Source organism: Aulonocara sp. 'chitande type north' Nkhata Bay, linkage group LG17, assembly GCF_057382095.1.
Source record: "Aulonocara sp. 'chitande type north' Nkhata Bay isolate Kocher_YH1m ecotype deep benthic linkage group LG17, A_spYH_male_GT1.1, whole genome shotgun sequence".
Taxonomy (NCBI): domain Eukaryota; kingdom Metazoa; phylum Chordata; class Actinopteri; order Cichliformes; family Cichlidae; genus Aulonocara; species Aulonocara sp. 'chitande type north' Nkhata Bay.
Window position 1 is genome coordinate 36,252,159 of NC_141360.1, and position 14,955 is coordinate 36,267,113.

The window sequence follows — 14,955 nt, forward strand, 5'->3', positions numbered from 1 at the left end:
CTGTTACATAAAGAAGAATGATATAAACAGCACTATATCAATTTAATTGTGAAGAGAAATCCCCACAATACGACACAGTTATGTCTAAAATAGTTTTGTGTAAAAACTGGATCTTGAAACGTCCACTTTAATTACACAGTCCTGGTGTGCAAAGGCAAAATTACGAAAAAAAAATTCACTTTAAACATTTTTGGACATTGTTTAGTTATATTGTGACTTACTCTCACAGAAGATACAGATGCCACAAACAGACTTTGAACAACGCATGTGCTTGTATGCACCACATTTCTGGCACTGCACCTGTGAATTAAAAAAAAAAAAAAAGAAGAAGAAATAAACAAACAAAAAACAAATGAACAAAGTCCATTAAATAAACAATCTATATGGCTAAGGACATGTCATAGTGTACCCGGTCTTTGGCTGCAATCACACACCAGCACTGACTGCACTTCCTAGTTCGATCTGCAAAATATAATTTGTTTAAGTACAAGTTACATTTTCCAATGTTAGAGAAAAAGAAGGCAGCTAATTTTATCTTTACCTATTGAGGAAAATAAGTAGTGGCAAAGTCGGGACCTGAGCTTTGTGATTTCAGTGTTGTACTCCTCCACTTGTGTTTTACCGTCAATGAGAGATTGGGCAAACTAATAATTGACGAAGAAAAAAAAAAAAAAAAAGAACAAAAAGAATTAGATTAACAAAGAAATGTTTGTTTGTTTTTAACCCCCCCCCCCCCCCCCCCGAGAAAAAAAAAAACAGAGCAACCAAAGCAAAGCATTACTGCTGAAATGGTTCAATCTACAAAAAAAATTGAGATTTTGCCATCCTGCCTCTAAGGCTTTAAAAACTGAATAGGCAAAAATGTAAACATTACTTATATAGGTTAAAGCTATAGTTTTCAGTACCATTATGACATGCACTCCACATGAGTTCCCATCCTGTTGATGTGGGTGGCTCACATGTGACAAGGTCCAGCGCAGCCTCTTGCTGAAGCAAATGAGCTGAGAGATCGCAGTTATTACAAATAAAAAGCATATAGAGAAATCAATAACCACGTTCGGTAATGATTTCAATTAAATTAAATATGTTATGTTAAATATGTTAATTAATTACCTCCAGTTTTTCAACACCGCACTTTTTCTGACCTCCGACTCGCCAAATGAATTCATATAGACTATGGTCCTCTTGGGTATGTCACAAAACTGTTTTGTAAAAAGATGGATATGGTATTTAGTATTTAGTATTTATTTATTTATTGTCATTGTCAAGAACAATGAAATTGCGTTTGGGGCTTCCATACAACCCAAAAAAAAGAAGAAAATAATAAATACCCCTTAAAACCCAAGTGTACATATTTAACCCAGTGTGACTCCAATGCAATAAGACAATCCTTAGCAATAATGTTCATAGAAATTCAGACAAAGACCTGAGAAACATGACAAAATACAACAATGCAACCCATTCAATATTATTGTACTGTGAGATATGATATCAGATATGATAGTTATCTATTTAAGAAAGAGGGGGGGGGGGGGCAGGAGGGGGAAGAGAATAAAGATATGATGCACCAATGCAGACCAGTTCATTGCTATTAAGAAGTTGGATATGGTTATTGTCCGTGAGAGGGGGGCAGAGAGTTCAGGAGCCTCACAGCCTGTGGATACAGGCTGTTGGCCAGTCTGGATGTTCTGGCCTGTATAGACCTGTACCTTCTCCCTGAGGGCAGCAGATGGAAAAGGTGGCGCGCAGGGTGATGTTGGTCCCGCAGGATACTGTGCACCCTCCTCAGACAGCGAGTGGGGAAGATATTACTGATCTCTGGCAGACTTGTTCCAATAATTCTGCCAGCTTCTTTCACCACCCGCTGGAGTGCTTGCTGATCGGCCTTGGTGCAGCTGGGGAACCACACTAGAAATCCATACGTCAGAACGCTGCTGATGGCACAGTTGTAGAAGTTCAACATCAGAGATCTGGGAATGTGTGCGCTCCGCAGTCTCCTCAGGTAGTAGAGGCGCTGTTGGGCCTTCCGTACAACTGAGGTGATATGGTTGCCCCAGGACAGGTAGGCTTGGGCCTTGAGAATTCCTAATGAGGGACACTGAAAAGTATCATGCACTAGAGAGAGTGCAAAATCTGTGCAACTTACAAACAAGGTCCAGTGGCTGCCGTTTTCCAGACAGGCTCCAATCAATTTCTCATACATCTGAAAGATGTTTTTCTGGAAATAAAAATAATGTGACAAGTATGTTTTTCTGTCAAGAATGACACTGCAAAACTGCAAAAGCTTGTCAGGTGAGACTTGTAATTAATTCTGCAGATACACAAACATATAGAAAGTGTCATTTTTGGTTTACATTAATTAATTTCTATAGTGTGTACAAAACAAATCAAGACCACAGACTCAACACGCACCACTAAATTTTTGGTGTTCTTTATCAGTTGGCCAAGACAGAAATGTTTTAATCTGTGTGCATTGCTTTTGAACAAGTCTTTACACAGAAAAGGTTTCAGAAAGGTATTTTTCAGGTTCTTCTGACAAGGCTTCAATTTTGGAAAATGCTGTTTGTTTATAGTGGCAACTTATAAACCCTTTGTGATAAGAACATAGTTACCACAGTCCAAGTCATACCTTCAAAAAGTATGCACTTTGTGCTCTTGTGGACCCATCCAAAATTTTTCCAGTGATTTGGCTTGGTATTGGATAAATGTGAGGGAAATTCTATAAAAATAACATAAATACACCTTTTTTTTCAAATACATTACAAAAAACGTAAACATGCTATGTCATTATGATCAAACAAGCTTTTCAACATACCTCACACTGCAAATAGATTAGGCCATCTATTACCTTATAAAACAAATAAATAAATACATATAAATAAAAACAGAACTAAGGAACACGATTCATTAAGTAAATTGTACAATAAAGTGTATTTAAAGCAGAATTTAACATTAGTTTTATGACAACATAAAAGGATTTTTATGTCAAGAGGTACCTCATCTGAAATGTTATTCTGGTCAAACAGGGATTTCAAACTTGAAATACCAATAGAGTTTGGTCCAGCTACTCCCACAAGGTAATCTGTGAGAAAGCATATGCTGTAGTCAACAGATATCATTTTCTTTTTGCATGCTGCAACCATCATCCATTTCAGTCTTCTAGGAGCTTTGTCTGGTTGTAGTTCTTTTTTCTCCTCCTCTCCCCTCATCTATTAATTAAATTGTTTTCTGACCTTCCTAACTGTTTCCGACCTGTCTTCCCAATGTGATGTTTAAGCAATATATGTATGGTCAGAAGGGGGTGAAATTTTCATTGCAGTTGTACGTGTAACATTGCATGTGATAATAAAAGGCTTGATTGGTTGATTATTCAACATGAGTTGACATTTACCTGACATTGTGAAGGAGTCACAGTTTCTGTAAGGGTGTAAGAACATAACATGTGGATTTGTTACACTTCTTTTTCACAAGTTAATAACAATCAATAATTTTCATTCCATTATTTACAAGCTATCACACGATGTCCCTGGGACAACATTTACACGATGTCCCAGGGACAACATCTACACCAGGGGTGCTCACACTTTTTCCGCATGTGAGCTACTTATAAAATGACCAAGTCAAAATGATCTACCCACTACAAAAATCCAAAACATATACTTATTTATAAATATATTGAGGATTCTTTATATCTACAATGTATATACATGCATAACCGCAATATCCAATATTTCACAACACAATTAACTATGTAAATTTTTTGTCATTACCTGAGTTTACTCTGATGACTTGCACTGAATTGAATCAGCCAGGGATGCATAGTCCGGACAGTAGCTGCTGACGGCCAGGTTTAAGAGAAAAAACCGAGAGCTAAAAATTGGAGTTAACTCGCTGACTAGCTTGTCAGTTTTACTACACTTCGCGCCGCTGTTTGCGCATGCGCAGCGACCTAAGCGTCAGAAAAAATCTGCTGTCATCTGACTGGCTTCCCTGTATCAATCAAGTGACGGGATGGATGATAGGCTGGCATCTATTTTTTTTAATGCCATGCGATCTACCAATATTACCTTTGCGATCGACGTATTGAGCACTCCTGATCTACACAATGTCCCTGGGACAACATTTACGCGATGTCCCTGGGACAACATTTACACGATGTCCCAGGGACAACATTTACACGATGTCCCAGGGACAACAATTACACGATGTCCCAGGGACAACATCTACACGATGTCCCAGGGACAACATTTACACGATGTCCCAGGGACAACAATTACACGATGTCCCAGGGACAACAATTACGCGATGTCCCAGGGACAACATTTACGCGATGTCCCTGGGACAACATTTACGCGATGTACCAGGACAAATTTGTAAATTTCTGGATTACTGTTAATCTCCATAGAATCAAGAACTCATGTCCAGTTTCACAGCTATGGACCAGTTAATTATGTTTCCAGGTGATAGTTTGATTCATAGATTCAGCACACAACCATAAGTCTAGGCCTTTTAGTCCAGATTCTCTTCACTTATGTTTGTAAAATGATCAGGGAAGCTACTGCAATTTTGCCTGACCCAACCCCCGGGCCACGAAACACCCAAAAAGTTGGGGAACACTGGTTAGCTAATGCTGTCGTCAAGTAGCCTATCGCTAGCAAACAAACAGCAAGCCAAGTGAGGAACATATGTATAATGCTTACCGTTTATTAAAGGAAAGTATCCTAAATTGACTTCAAATTCGGCGGACAGGCGAATTGACTTCAAATTCGGCGGACAGGCGGCGGTTTTTCGCTTCTTCACTTGTATTTCGAAATAATCGAAGGCGGGTATTTCGAAGTCGCAAAGGAATGACGTCACAAGAAGGTGATTGGTCACTTGCAATGTTGAACCTGGAACAACATTAATTATGATGATGTGGGAACAATGCTGACACGAGGAAATCAGATCGTCCGTGTTTATCTTGTCACAAAGAACAAGTTTTGTTACACCGCTATTATCGCGAGGTTTGGGCGTGATAGTATAGGCTGTGAGCCCACGTTTAATAATCAGGCTAAGGAGTTCAGCGAGCTATCTGCAAAGGCCTGGTTAGTCTACCAGCGGTACAAGGTATTTGTCATTTGCCATAACTGTATTGTAATATTGTGAAAATATGTAATGTATGGTGTTCTAATTATTTTATGTTTTAATTTAGAATGCACAAGACTGTAAAGCTATTCTTCTAGGACCTCCGAAGTGGCAGGCGGCCACGAGGTAATTTTTGTTGTTAAAGCACAAGTGTTACTTTTGATAGACTGAAGCGCTTAAAGCCTTTGTGTTTTATGTTTGTAGTTTTCACGGCGTTCAATAAGTGTAGCGAAGCGCCCGTCTTGAAGAAGCCGTGCCAGTATGGCAAGCCATTAGTGCCAAAATTCGCCACTTTCCTAACCCGTTTGGTTAAGAAATGGCGTAAAAAACGCCGTTTAATTATTCAAAACGCCGAAAAAAACGGCGTTCTGTTCCGACAAACGCCGCTTTTTCCGCCACTCGGATGGCGCCCTGAACGCACCATCCGAGTGACGTAAAAAGCGGCGTTCAAAGACAGACGGAAACGCCGTTTTTTACGCTACTCGGCACAAAACGCCGTTTTTATGCATCTTTGAACGCCGTTTTAAACGCCGTTGCAGCTGGCAGAGAACGCCGTAAAAAACAATGTTTGTTCCCCTCAGAGAAAGAAAAATAGGCTGCAAAAGTACAGGGAGGAATGGGAAAAGGAAAACACCTGGCTGGAAAAGTGCACGATAACATCTATAAAGCGCACTGCACTGTGTGCCGGCGCACTTTTTCCATAGGCATGCACACACAATGGTGGGCACACGGAGAACATGAAGGGCGTGAAAGCTCGGGGAACCCTTAACCAATTTCTTGTCCACCAGGCCACGGCAGAAGCAGATATGGTATGTAAACATTGGGTTTTTTTTTTTTTTAAACCCTCTGGTTAAGGTTAATATGGGCATGTGCAGTGAATATCAGCGCTATGTGGCCAGAAGTGTGATAATATAATTTATTTTGTGTAATAAACAACTGCAAGGATAGATGATTACAACAAATAGATGACTAATACATAAAAGTAATACATAGATGAATAATGATGATGAGTTATGATGCGTAATCATGGGAACAAGTGTGTTTACAAACAGGAGCAGCTGATTAGCATTAGAAAAGCTGAAATAATACCTCAACTGAAGCCAATTGTACTAAATGCACTAAATGTGCACTGTTACAAGAATGATTTTGTTCTATTGTTTTCTATTAATTTATATAATTTTAAGTTAAGCAGGACAGAGTTCTTTTAAAGAAAGATTTACTTATATTCTCAAAAGTTAAGCATGACAGGCTTCTGTTTAAGAAAGAGACCCGTTTTACTGTGTTAATGTTATTTTGAGCTAAAAATAAATGGCTAAATTATCATTTGTTTCCCATATGGTCATATCACAAAGAATATGCATCTGCTTAAATCAAATTCAAGTCAAATGGTTAAAAAAAAATTTCACACACAAAAAAAAAAGAGCTACCACACTTTGCCGGGCCCTGGCCACGAGGCGTCCCTTATTTATTTTTCAGGGAGTTGGCAACCCTAATGATCGACTGTTCCCATTAGAATTCCACAGTTATCATCTTGTACCCCCTGAAAGTCCTGTATGCTTTGAGAGACCGCTACAGTAGGGAAACATACAAAAGAGTGTCCAAACCATTGTAATTTTGGCTTATTTCTGTCTTATATAGTATCCTGACTCCTTAGCTAACTTAATAACTTTAGCTAAAGCGAACAGTCTAATTCACAGGTGTTGAACTCCAGACCTTGAGAGCTGGTGTCCTGCAGGTTTTAGATGTGCCCTTGATCCAACACAGCTGATTTAAATGGTTAAATTACCCCCTCAACATATCTTGAAGTTCTCCATAAGCCTGGTAAAGAAACTAATCATTTGATTCAGGTGTGTTGACCCAGGGTGATATATGAAACCTGCAGGACACCGGCCCTTGAGGCCTGGAGTTCAACACCCCTGGTGTAATTCATTAGTGCAGTATTACTGGATCACCTCTGAAGTGGTATGATATGACTATCACTGAAACGGCAAACTTTGTGCTGGATTATTGTGCAGTTTTCTCGAAGGACCCGGATGTATGACCCCAAAAACTGAATTTAAGAACTAAAACTGAATGGTGAGAAGTGAAACTGAAAGCATTCAAGAGCTAAATTTAATTCAAATTCAGTTTTAAAAGCTGTTATTCAGGTTGAGCAATTCAGATTTGGTCTGAGCAATGAGTGTTGGCAGGATGAGAACACCATCTGTCCAGAGTTTAAGCTTTCTATACTTAACAGTCTTGTTTTGATTTAGCCACACCTTATCTTTATTTTGTAGTTTGCAAACATTTACTATCCCAAGTTTGTTTGTTTTGTCACTCAAAACTTATCTGTAAGACTTTTACAAAACTAAAGACATCTGTGAGAGCAGACCTTCATTATTCTTCCCACAGCACGGCTCAGCAGTGAAACCCTTTACCCGAGGAAGTGTATTATATTGTGTGCTGTAAAATTAAGTTTTTTTTTTTTTTTTTTAATTAGCTAATAGCAATTAAATATTATTTTAGCAAAGTGAAGATGCCAAATTTAATCACTCTCGAACAATGTGTTGCTGTTTGTGGTGTTTAGAAGTCATCATGAAATGGATACTCTGGATGGTCAGACCACCTGTTGAGCCAGAAAAGAGAAATATTAATTGGAGCCGTTTGTTCAAGGAGCAAAACTTCACACAAGCTGCACTATACTCACATGAGAAGCTCCACAAAGCGGATGTTTTTGTTCAACCCTTCAACTGCCTTCATATCAGCGTCAGAGAGAGAGAAATCAAATATCTGGAAAGTTGGCAAATAAGTCTGATTATATTCCATGCGTCTGGTTTTCAGAAGGCACTTTTTGCTACCTACACACCTAAAATTATAAACAAACCTCAAAGTTTTCCTTTATGCGAGCAGGGCTGAAGCTCTTTGGGATGACCACCACGCCTCTCTGTACATTGAACCGCAGACACACCTGAGCCGTGGTCTTGTTGTACTTTTTGGCAATCGATACCAGCAGGTCATCTTCCAGCATTGGGGGGCATTTTAGGTTTACCCTTTATTGAAACAGTGATATTTTAATGTCAATCAAGAGGCTGAGAACTTGACTAGCTACTCATAAAATGAGTGTGACCCATACCAAGATGGATCTCTGGATGTTCCCAGCGGGCTGTAACCAACAATGACGATACCATTCTGCCGGCAGTATTCAAGCAATTTTGGCTGGGTGAAATAGGGGTGGCATTCAACCTGTAATAGAGCACATATGTATACATACACACATGTTTCTGATGAAGACAGCTTGGCTTATTCCTTGCGAGTGTTATGAACCAACACTTCCAAGTGCATCTTGATTGTTCATGTTACTTAAATAATAACTTCCTATCTCTGTTATGCTTTCATTGATTCAAAGTTCAGTCCTTTCATACTGATAATATTTCAGGCAGTAAACTTACTTTTTAAATAAATTTGAAGTTTTCCCCACATTTCTGGGCGGTATACATTGCCTGCATTTTGTTCCTATACCTCTGCAACATATCCATGTCCTATCCACACAATGTTCACATATCTATCAAAACACAGCTGTGTGTGTGATTTAGTTAAAACATATTGGGCATATGTCTAAAATCTGAGTCTTTCTGTTGTATTGTTCATTAGCTGTATGCGCAAATATTCAAAGACTGAAACTAAAGCCTTCAGCTGGTTGTGCCTCAGATTCTTTCTTCTGACTTTAATAAATTGCCGCTGCACAATAAAGTAACAAAAGCATTGACTCTTGAAACACTACTTTTTAAAATGAAGAATGGTTTGCACATTTATCTGCTGATCTTACGGTAAATATAGTACTGTACATTTCCCAAGTCTCGAGTATTTATATTTCTAATAGGACAGTTTCTTGTAAGTGGTGCTGAGCAATAGTTCTCCAGGCTTTCTGAAGACAAAGTTTTACTTTGGGCACTAGCTATTTTTTCACTCTTTTATCATGATTATTAAAACACCTAACACTGATCTATGAAATCAGTGTTATCAGTGTCACAAAAAGGCAGCTAATTCAAAGAATGACTCATTGAGTCTACACATTACAGAAAAGTTAGGAAAGAACCAGTTTCTTTAGGGACTTATTAGCATCCTGTAGTAAAAGAAAATTTCTTCCCATGTCTTTTATCTAAATCTCTGCCATGAATAACACGATTTGATGAGCAAAGAGCTTTTAGCTGGAAACTTGGCATATTTCAGTATGGTGTGAGGAAACTGGACAAGAAAAAAAAACATTAGAGCAGATGAACAGCATCTAAAAGCTATGTCCTTAAGAAAACAGAAAAACTGTATCAAAGATCTGATATGGGACCTGAGTGGTGTATCTCATCCTTCAACTAACCCATCAACAGTTTGTTGAGACTCACCATAAATGGTCTTTGTGGAAGGGTGGCTGTCAAGAAGCCACTCTTAAGGAAAAGAAGCAAGAAGAAAAGGCTGAATAGTGCCAAATTACACAAGAACTGTGTCAATACTGCGCCGTGCTACCTCACTGAACTCCTTAGTTCATATACCCCTGGGAAAGCCCTAAGATAATCAAGACAATTACTCCTAGTGCAGCCTAGATCCTGGCTAAAGACCAGAGGTGACCGTGCTTTTGCCCTGGCAGCCCCTAGCCCCTGGAACAATCTTCCTGCTGCTATTCGCGCCTCTGATTCCATCTATTCATTTAAATCTCAGTTAAAAACTTACCGAGCGTTTTCAGTTAGTTAGTTCAAAGAGCAAAGCTTTTTGACCTTAGTATTCTGAAAACAAGTACTTAGTAACTTATTTCCAGACAACTGCTTGCTCAATAATGTACCACTAACCTGGTTTGACACAGGTTTGTGTTTCAGCCCCGGCTTGTTAAGGATTAGCTCTAGTTGTCGCTTGTTGAAGTTTGAAACCCCAAGAGATTTTACAAGGCCAGCGTCTTTACAAGCTTCTAAAGCCTGTGAGAGACATAGGAAAGCACAATAATAAAACAATATAGTCAACGTTGAACTTTGAAACAATTTAAAAGCTCACAGAAACAGTAAAACTGAGACACTGTTGAAGCTGTCATTGATTTTTACCACATATCTTTTTGTATTTAACTATAAATTAAAGGACGCGTGTACCCAATACTGTTGTTCTGTAGCAGTTATGTTGTCTTCACATATGTTAGGAAATAACTGAAACTAAATTTTCTTGAATAAGCAGGCCACCAAGTCTCACCTCCCATGTGGCACAGAGGTCCGTTTCATGATAAAGCCACTTCCCACTCTCATCTTTGGGGTTAAATTCATCTCCTGGCTTCAGAAAATTATAGTGTTTCAGTATAGTATAGTATTTCATTTGGTGCAGTAAAACCTCATGAAATTCAAATGTAAAAATTAAAAACTTGTTATTAAGTTTTCACATGTGTGCATACCTTGAAAGCCATGGGCAGTTCTATAATATAGAGGTCAACATAATCCAGCTGTAATGTCGTCAGGGTTTTCTCTAAAGTAGGTCGTACTAGCTCGGGTGGATGAAATGTGTTCCACAACTTCAAAAGAAAAGAAGAAAAGTTAACAAATGTAGAAAAAAGCTACAGAACTCAGCATTTGGTTTTTTTTAAGATTCAAAGGTATGTCATGAAAATGAATATGTTATCGATTCGTATGTTATCCATACCTTTTAAGTTTCACACAGGCCAAAAGCATTTTAGACTTGTTTTTGGTTAACTTTTGCCTTGAGGGACTTTGTAATGTTTGTCTCGAAAGGTGTTGTACAAACCAAAATGTACTTACTTTATCTTCCTTATTTTTTTGTGGTTCAGGGAAATAATATTGGTATAATATTCAGATTGGCTTTTTTTCTTATTTGCATTATTAGTTATTTACTTTAAAATAACTAAAGGACTTGTACTTTTTTGTCACTTTGGCCACCATTTTTGACAGGAAAAAACACATTTTTAAACTTTAAATTTTTTGTTGACATCAACAATTACACCCAGAGAAATCCTGCTAAACGCATTTTTCATGCATTCTCGATATAGATGTTAAAGCTCATCTAGAAACATGCATGCTAGGAATGGTGCAACCAAAACCTGTGCATGCCGTCATAGTGCTGGATTTGTTTCAATGAATTAGATGAAAAACAACCTGCTTCACCCTGAATAACCTACATGAGGATTTTGTGGATTTGTTATTAATGGAACTTGTTGTTCGATTTCTAAAAGTCTTGATGATCTTCATGCATCACTGAACTCTTGAGGTGGGAAGTAACAAAGCACAAATATTTGTTAAAATTTTATAAAATTTTCTATACTGCACTTCAGTAGTAAAACAGGCTCGTTACTTTTGCCTTAACGGATTTGCTTTAACGGATTTTTGTCACTATGAGCCAACATTGTGTTTTTGCATATTATGATACATGCAAATCAAACTGAGGCTATTTAAAGACTACATGAAAATACTCTGGAGATTAGTTTGGTGTACTGTGATGGGTTTAAAGTAAAGAAGAGTGTGTGACCGGTGCACAGTGACTGTGGTTTCATGAGTTTGCATGAGTTCTACATCAAGTGTAGCAGAGATTCATATGAATTTTAGCTGATGATTCTTAGATCTATTGACTGATATATATATTTTTTATTTTACTTCTTTTTCTTCAGATTCAAGCTGAGTATACTTAGATTGGAAAAAACTTAGGCTGAAGTTTGTATTCCCATCTGCTAATATTATTTTATCATTGTGTTAACATAGCCGAAGGTTAAGTTAGCTTTGCACAGAAATAGAAATGTCCTCCAAACAGCTACTAAACAGCCTGTACTTTTTTACTTTTACTTGAGTAAAGAAGTTGAATCAGTACTTCATCCTTTACTGGAGTAGTTTTGAACAGTAATAGATGTACTTCTACTTAAGTACAGAATGTGTGTACAGAAAAACAGAAAGAAAAAAAAAGTTCAACGGTCAAGGTGCACAGGAGAGGCTCACACGAACAAGTATGCTTTGCAAACCTTTCCACAATAGAAGATGTCCTCTCTTTTCACAGTTCCATCTGCTATTTTGTCCCTTATTGCTTGCCCCACTTCATGTTCATTGTAATAGATCAATGCTCCATCAATATGTCTGTAGCCCGTCTCGATCGCAATTTTGACAGATTCATATGCAGTTCCTTTAGGAGTCTGTCAAAAAAAAAGAAGAAGAAGAAGAAGTAGTACTGGAAGGAATATATAGTATAAAATAAAATAACAACAACCATAATAATAATATAATAAGCACTCAAAAGTCACAGCGAAAAACAAACAAACAAAAAATCCTACCACTATTTTTTATTTATTCATTTAGTTTTTGCTTCGTGACACACGCACAACGATATACAATATACAATTAAATCGTGAATCTTACCTCGTGGGGATCTGCATAAGTTCCCAGTCCTATCAAGGGTATGCTGTTTCCATCAGATAGGGGAATGGAGTGACTTTCTGCTGTCAATTCCATGTTTAACAAAAATGTTTGTTACAAAGATCTTGATGTCTGACACTGTGCACTCACTCGAACTTTTGAATACTGTCTAGGAGGCTGGCTCCTCTGCTCTCTACTCGGCCAGAAACTCCTCCCAAATGCAAAGTGCCTCAACTGTTGCTCATGAAAACATGAACAACCGGACACCAAGACAAACATTTACAAATGGAAGTGAACACGCTATCTGATCATCATGAATGAGACTAAAATGCTATACTATATGCTATATTATATGTTGGATTAAGCTTTCAGATACTGGTGAAAGCTGGCAGTGACAATGGGATTACGCTGAATTTATCTACCCCCAGTTCTTCAGGTGACACAGTGTTGAAAGCCAAAAGGTGAGAGGGAAATTAAAGGGTATTATCAATGGGACTATTCCACTCCACCCTCATAGTGGTACATCCCATCTGCCTAGTATTGATTCAGAAGATTCAAGAGCTTTATTGTCAATACATGAGTATACACAGTTTACAGTGTACCGAAATGCTGTTTCACCCCAAGCCCCCTATGGTGCATTTATAAAAGATATATCTCCAAGAGTGCACAACTGACCTGTCCTTCTCTACCTTTTGCTCTGAGATATGAACATGCGCCATAACCACTGAGGCTTGCATCCGAGAAACTGTGCAATTCGTACTGCACAATGTCCGCATCTTGCGAGTAGCTTCGTGGGATCTTCAGAGCTGCCAACTTGGGCAGGTCTCTCAACCATGCTTCCCATTGTGGTAGAATGTGATGTGGGAGATCCTTGTCCCAATTAACTTTGTCCTTGCACAACGTTTGGAGTATTTGCTTTCCAATTAATATGAATGGGGCAACGAACCCAAGGGGGTCAAAGACTGAAGCAACAATCGAGAGCACCCCTCTCCTTGTCAATGGGTTGTCTTTAACTTGGACTCTGAATTGGAATTCATCTGCCTCTATGCACCATTGCACTCCAAGTGCACGTTCAATGTGGAGTTCTCCAAGAGCCATGTCCTGGTCTTTGGCTTTAGCTTGTTCCTCTTGGGGAATAGCTGCAAGCACTTCTTTGTCGTTTGACACAAACTTATGCAGATGTAGGTTGCCTGTTTTACAAAGTGCCCTTGACTCGTTTACCAACTGTATGGCTTCGACTGTTGATCTCACACTAGCGAGTCCGTCATCGACGTAAAATCCTCTTTGGATGAACTCAATAGTCTCTTCGCTGAATCTGTTTCTACCTTGAGAAGCAATATGTTTGAGTCCGAAATTGCAGCATCCGGGAGATGAAGCTGCTCCGAAAAGATGCACTCTCATCCTGTACACTGAAGGCTCAGAGTTTAAATCGCCTTTGTCCCACCAAAGAAACCTCAAATAGTCTTGATGCTCCTTGATGACGTGGAATTGGTGGAACATCCTCTCCACATCACACATGATGGCGATGGGGCCCTTTCTGAATCGACATAACACTCCAATCAGTGCGTTGGTAAGATCTGGTCCAGTCAGAAGGTGATCGTTAAGAGATGTCCCCCGGAAACGGGCCGAACAATCAAAAACCACACGTATCTTCTCAGGTTTGTGGGGGTGGTATACCCCATGGTGTGGTATATACCATCCTGCCTCCTTATCCAGTTCTTGCTCTGGGACCTTCTCTGCGTCTCCACGGGCTATGATGTCGTCCATGAACTTGACGTAATCCTCATAGTATTTCTTATCTCTTCTGAGCCGACGTTCCAACGACGACAGTCTATGCTCAGCACATTGTTTGTTGTTTGGAAGATTCGGGTCGTCGGTTTTGAGTGGCAATGGGAGTTCATAGTGACCGTTTTCCTTTTGCCTTATGCCTTTAGTCACCTTTGACATGAACAAAATGTCTTCCTGAGAGACTGGATTGTCATCTGTTGCATGCTCAGAGAAATCAGATCCCAAAACCTTTATTACATCAGCCGGACCCACTTCCTTCACTTGAGTTCTGCATACAAAATGCACTTCTTGCCTGAGTTCAACTGCTTGTTGTACTGCAGGAGTAACTTCTCGAACAATGATTCTGTGGCTTATGCCAATATCATCATTGTGATTTTGAACTTGAGACGTACAACCAACTATGCTCCAGCCGAGATCAGTTAGCTGTGCGTAAGGCTGATTCTCCTCACCTGCAATGACTTCCCGTGGAAGAAGGGCTTGCTGACAGTTATAGCCGAGAAGCAGACCAACTTCGCATTCAAGCATCGGAGGTAACCTATCTGCCAGCCTTTTGAGGTGAGGCCAATTCAAAGCAGTTTCAGACGTCGGGATGTGTGATCTGTTCACAGGGATGAATTCTCTTGTATAGACCGGTGGCAATGTAATTCTCTTTTCCTGCTTGTAGCCTCTAACTTGAAGATTTACC

General features: G+C 39.1%; 1 protein-coding gene and 1 long non-coding RNA gene across 3 annotated transcripts; both read right to left on the bottom strand.

Annotated features, from left to right (window-relative positions):
• Window positions 1-2,089: 2,089 nt before the first annotated feature.
• On the bottom strand, window positions 2,090-4,945 carry LOC147310504 (uncharacterized). Its single transcript, XR_015125707.1, has 5 exons — window positions 4,701-4,945; window positions 3,392-3,417; window positions 2,816-2,848; window positions 2,630-2,719; window positions 2,090-2,218 (listed from the first exon to the last, which is right to left on the bottom strand). It is a non-coding gene; the product is annotated as an uncharacterized LOC147310504 (long non-coding RNA).
• Window positions 4,946-7,311: 2,366 nt separating this feature from the next.
• On the bottom strand, window positions 7,312-12,690 carry LOC147310505 (aldo-keto reductase family 1 member D1-like). 2 transcript variants are annotated; one of them, XM_086269401.1, is made up of 9 exons: window positions 12,486-12,690; window positions 12,095-12,262; window positions 10,526-10,642; window positions 10,330-10,407; window positions 9,942-10,064; window positions 8,237-8,346; window positions 7,988-8,153; window positions 7,811-7,893; window positions 7,312-7,729 (listed from the first exon to the last, which is right to left on the bottom strand). In XM_086269401.1, exons 1-9 carry the CDS (start codon window positions 12,576-12,578, stop codon window positions 7,687-7,689), a joined length of 981 nt encoding a protein of 326 aa, XP_086125527.1. In that variant the 5' UTR covers window positions 12,579-12,690; the 3' UTR covers window positions 7,312-7,686. The 2 variants fall into 2 exon arrangements, with proteins under 2 accessions (XP_086125527.1, XP_086125528.1); XM_086269402.1 differs by lacking the exon at window positions 9,942-10,064.
• Window positions 12,691-14,955: the final 2,265 nt, after the last annotated feature.

What these genes read in the sequence shown, in the direction of transcription:
- LOC147310505 (XM_086269401.1), bottom strand. Translation starts at nt 12,578, where the DNA reads ATGGAATTGACAGCAGAAAGTCACTCCATTCCCCTATCTGATGGAAAC. An exon ending in CTTATGCAGATCCCCACGAG is followed by an intron (nt 12,263 to 12,485) that starts GTAAGATTCACG and finishes TTTTTTTGACAG; the next exon opens with ACTCCTAAAGGAACTGCATA. An exon ending in ACATCCAGAGATCCATCTTG is followed by an intron (nt 8,154 to 8,236) that starts GTATGGGTCACA and finishes GTTTCAATAAAG; the next exon opens with GGTAAACCTAAAATGCCCCC.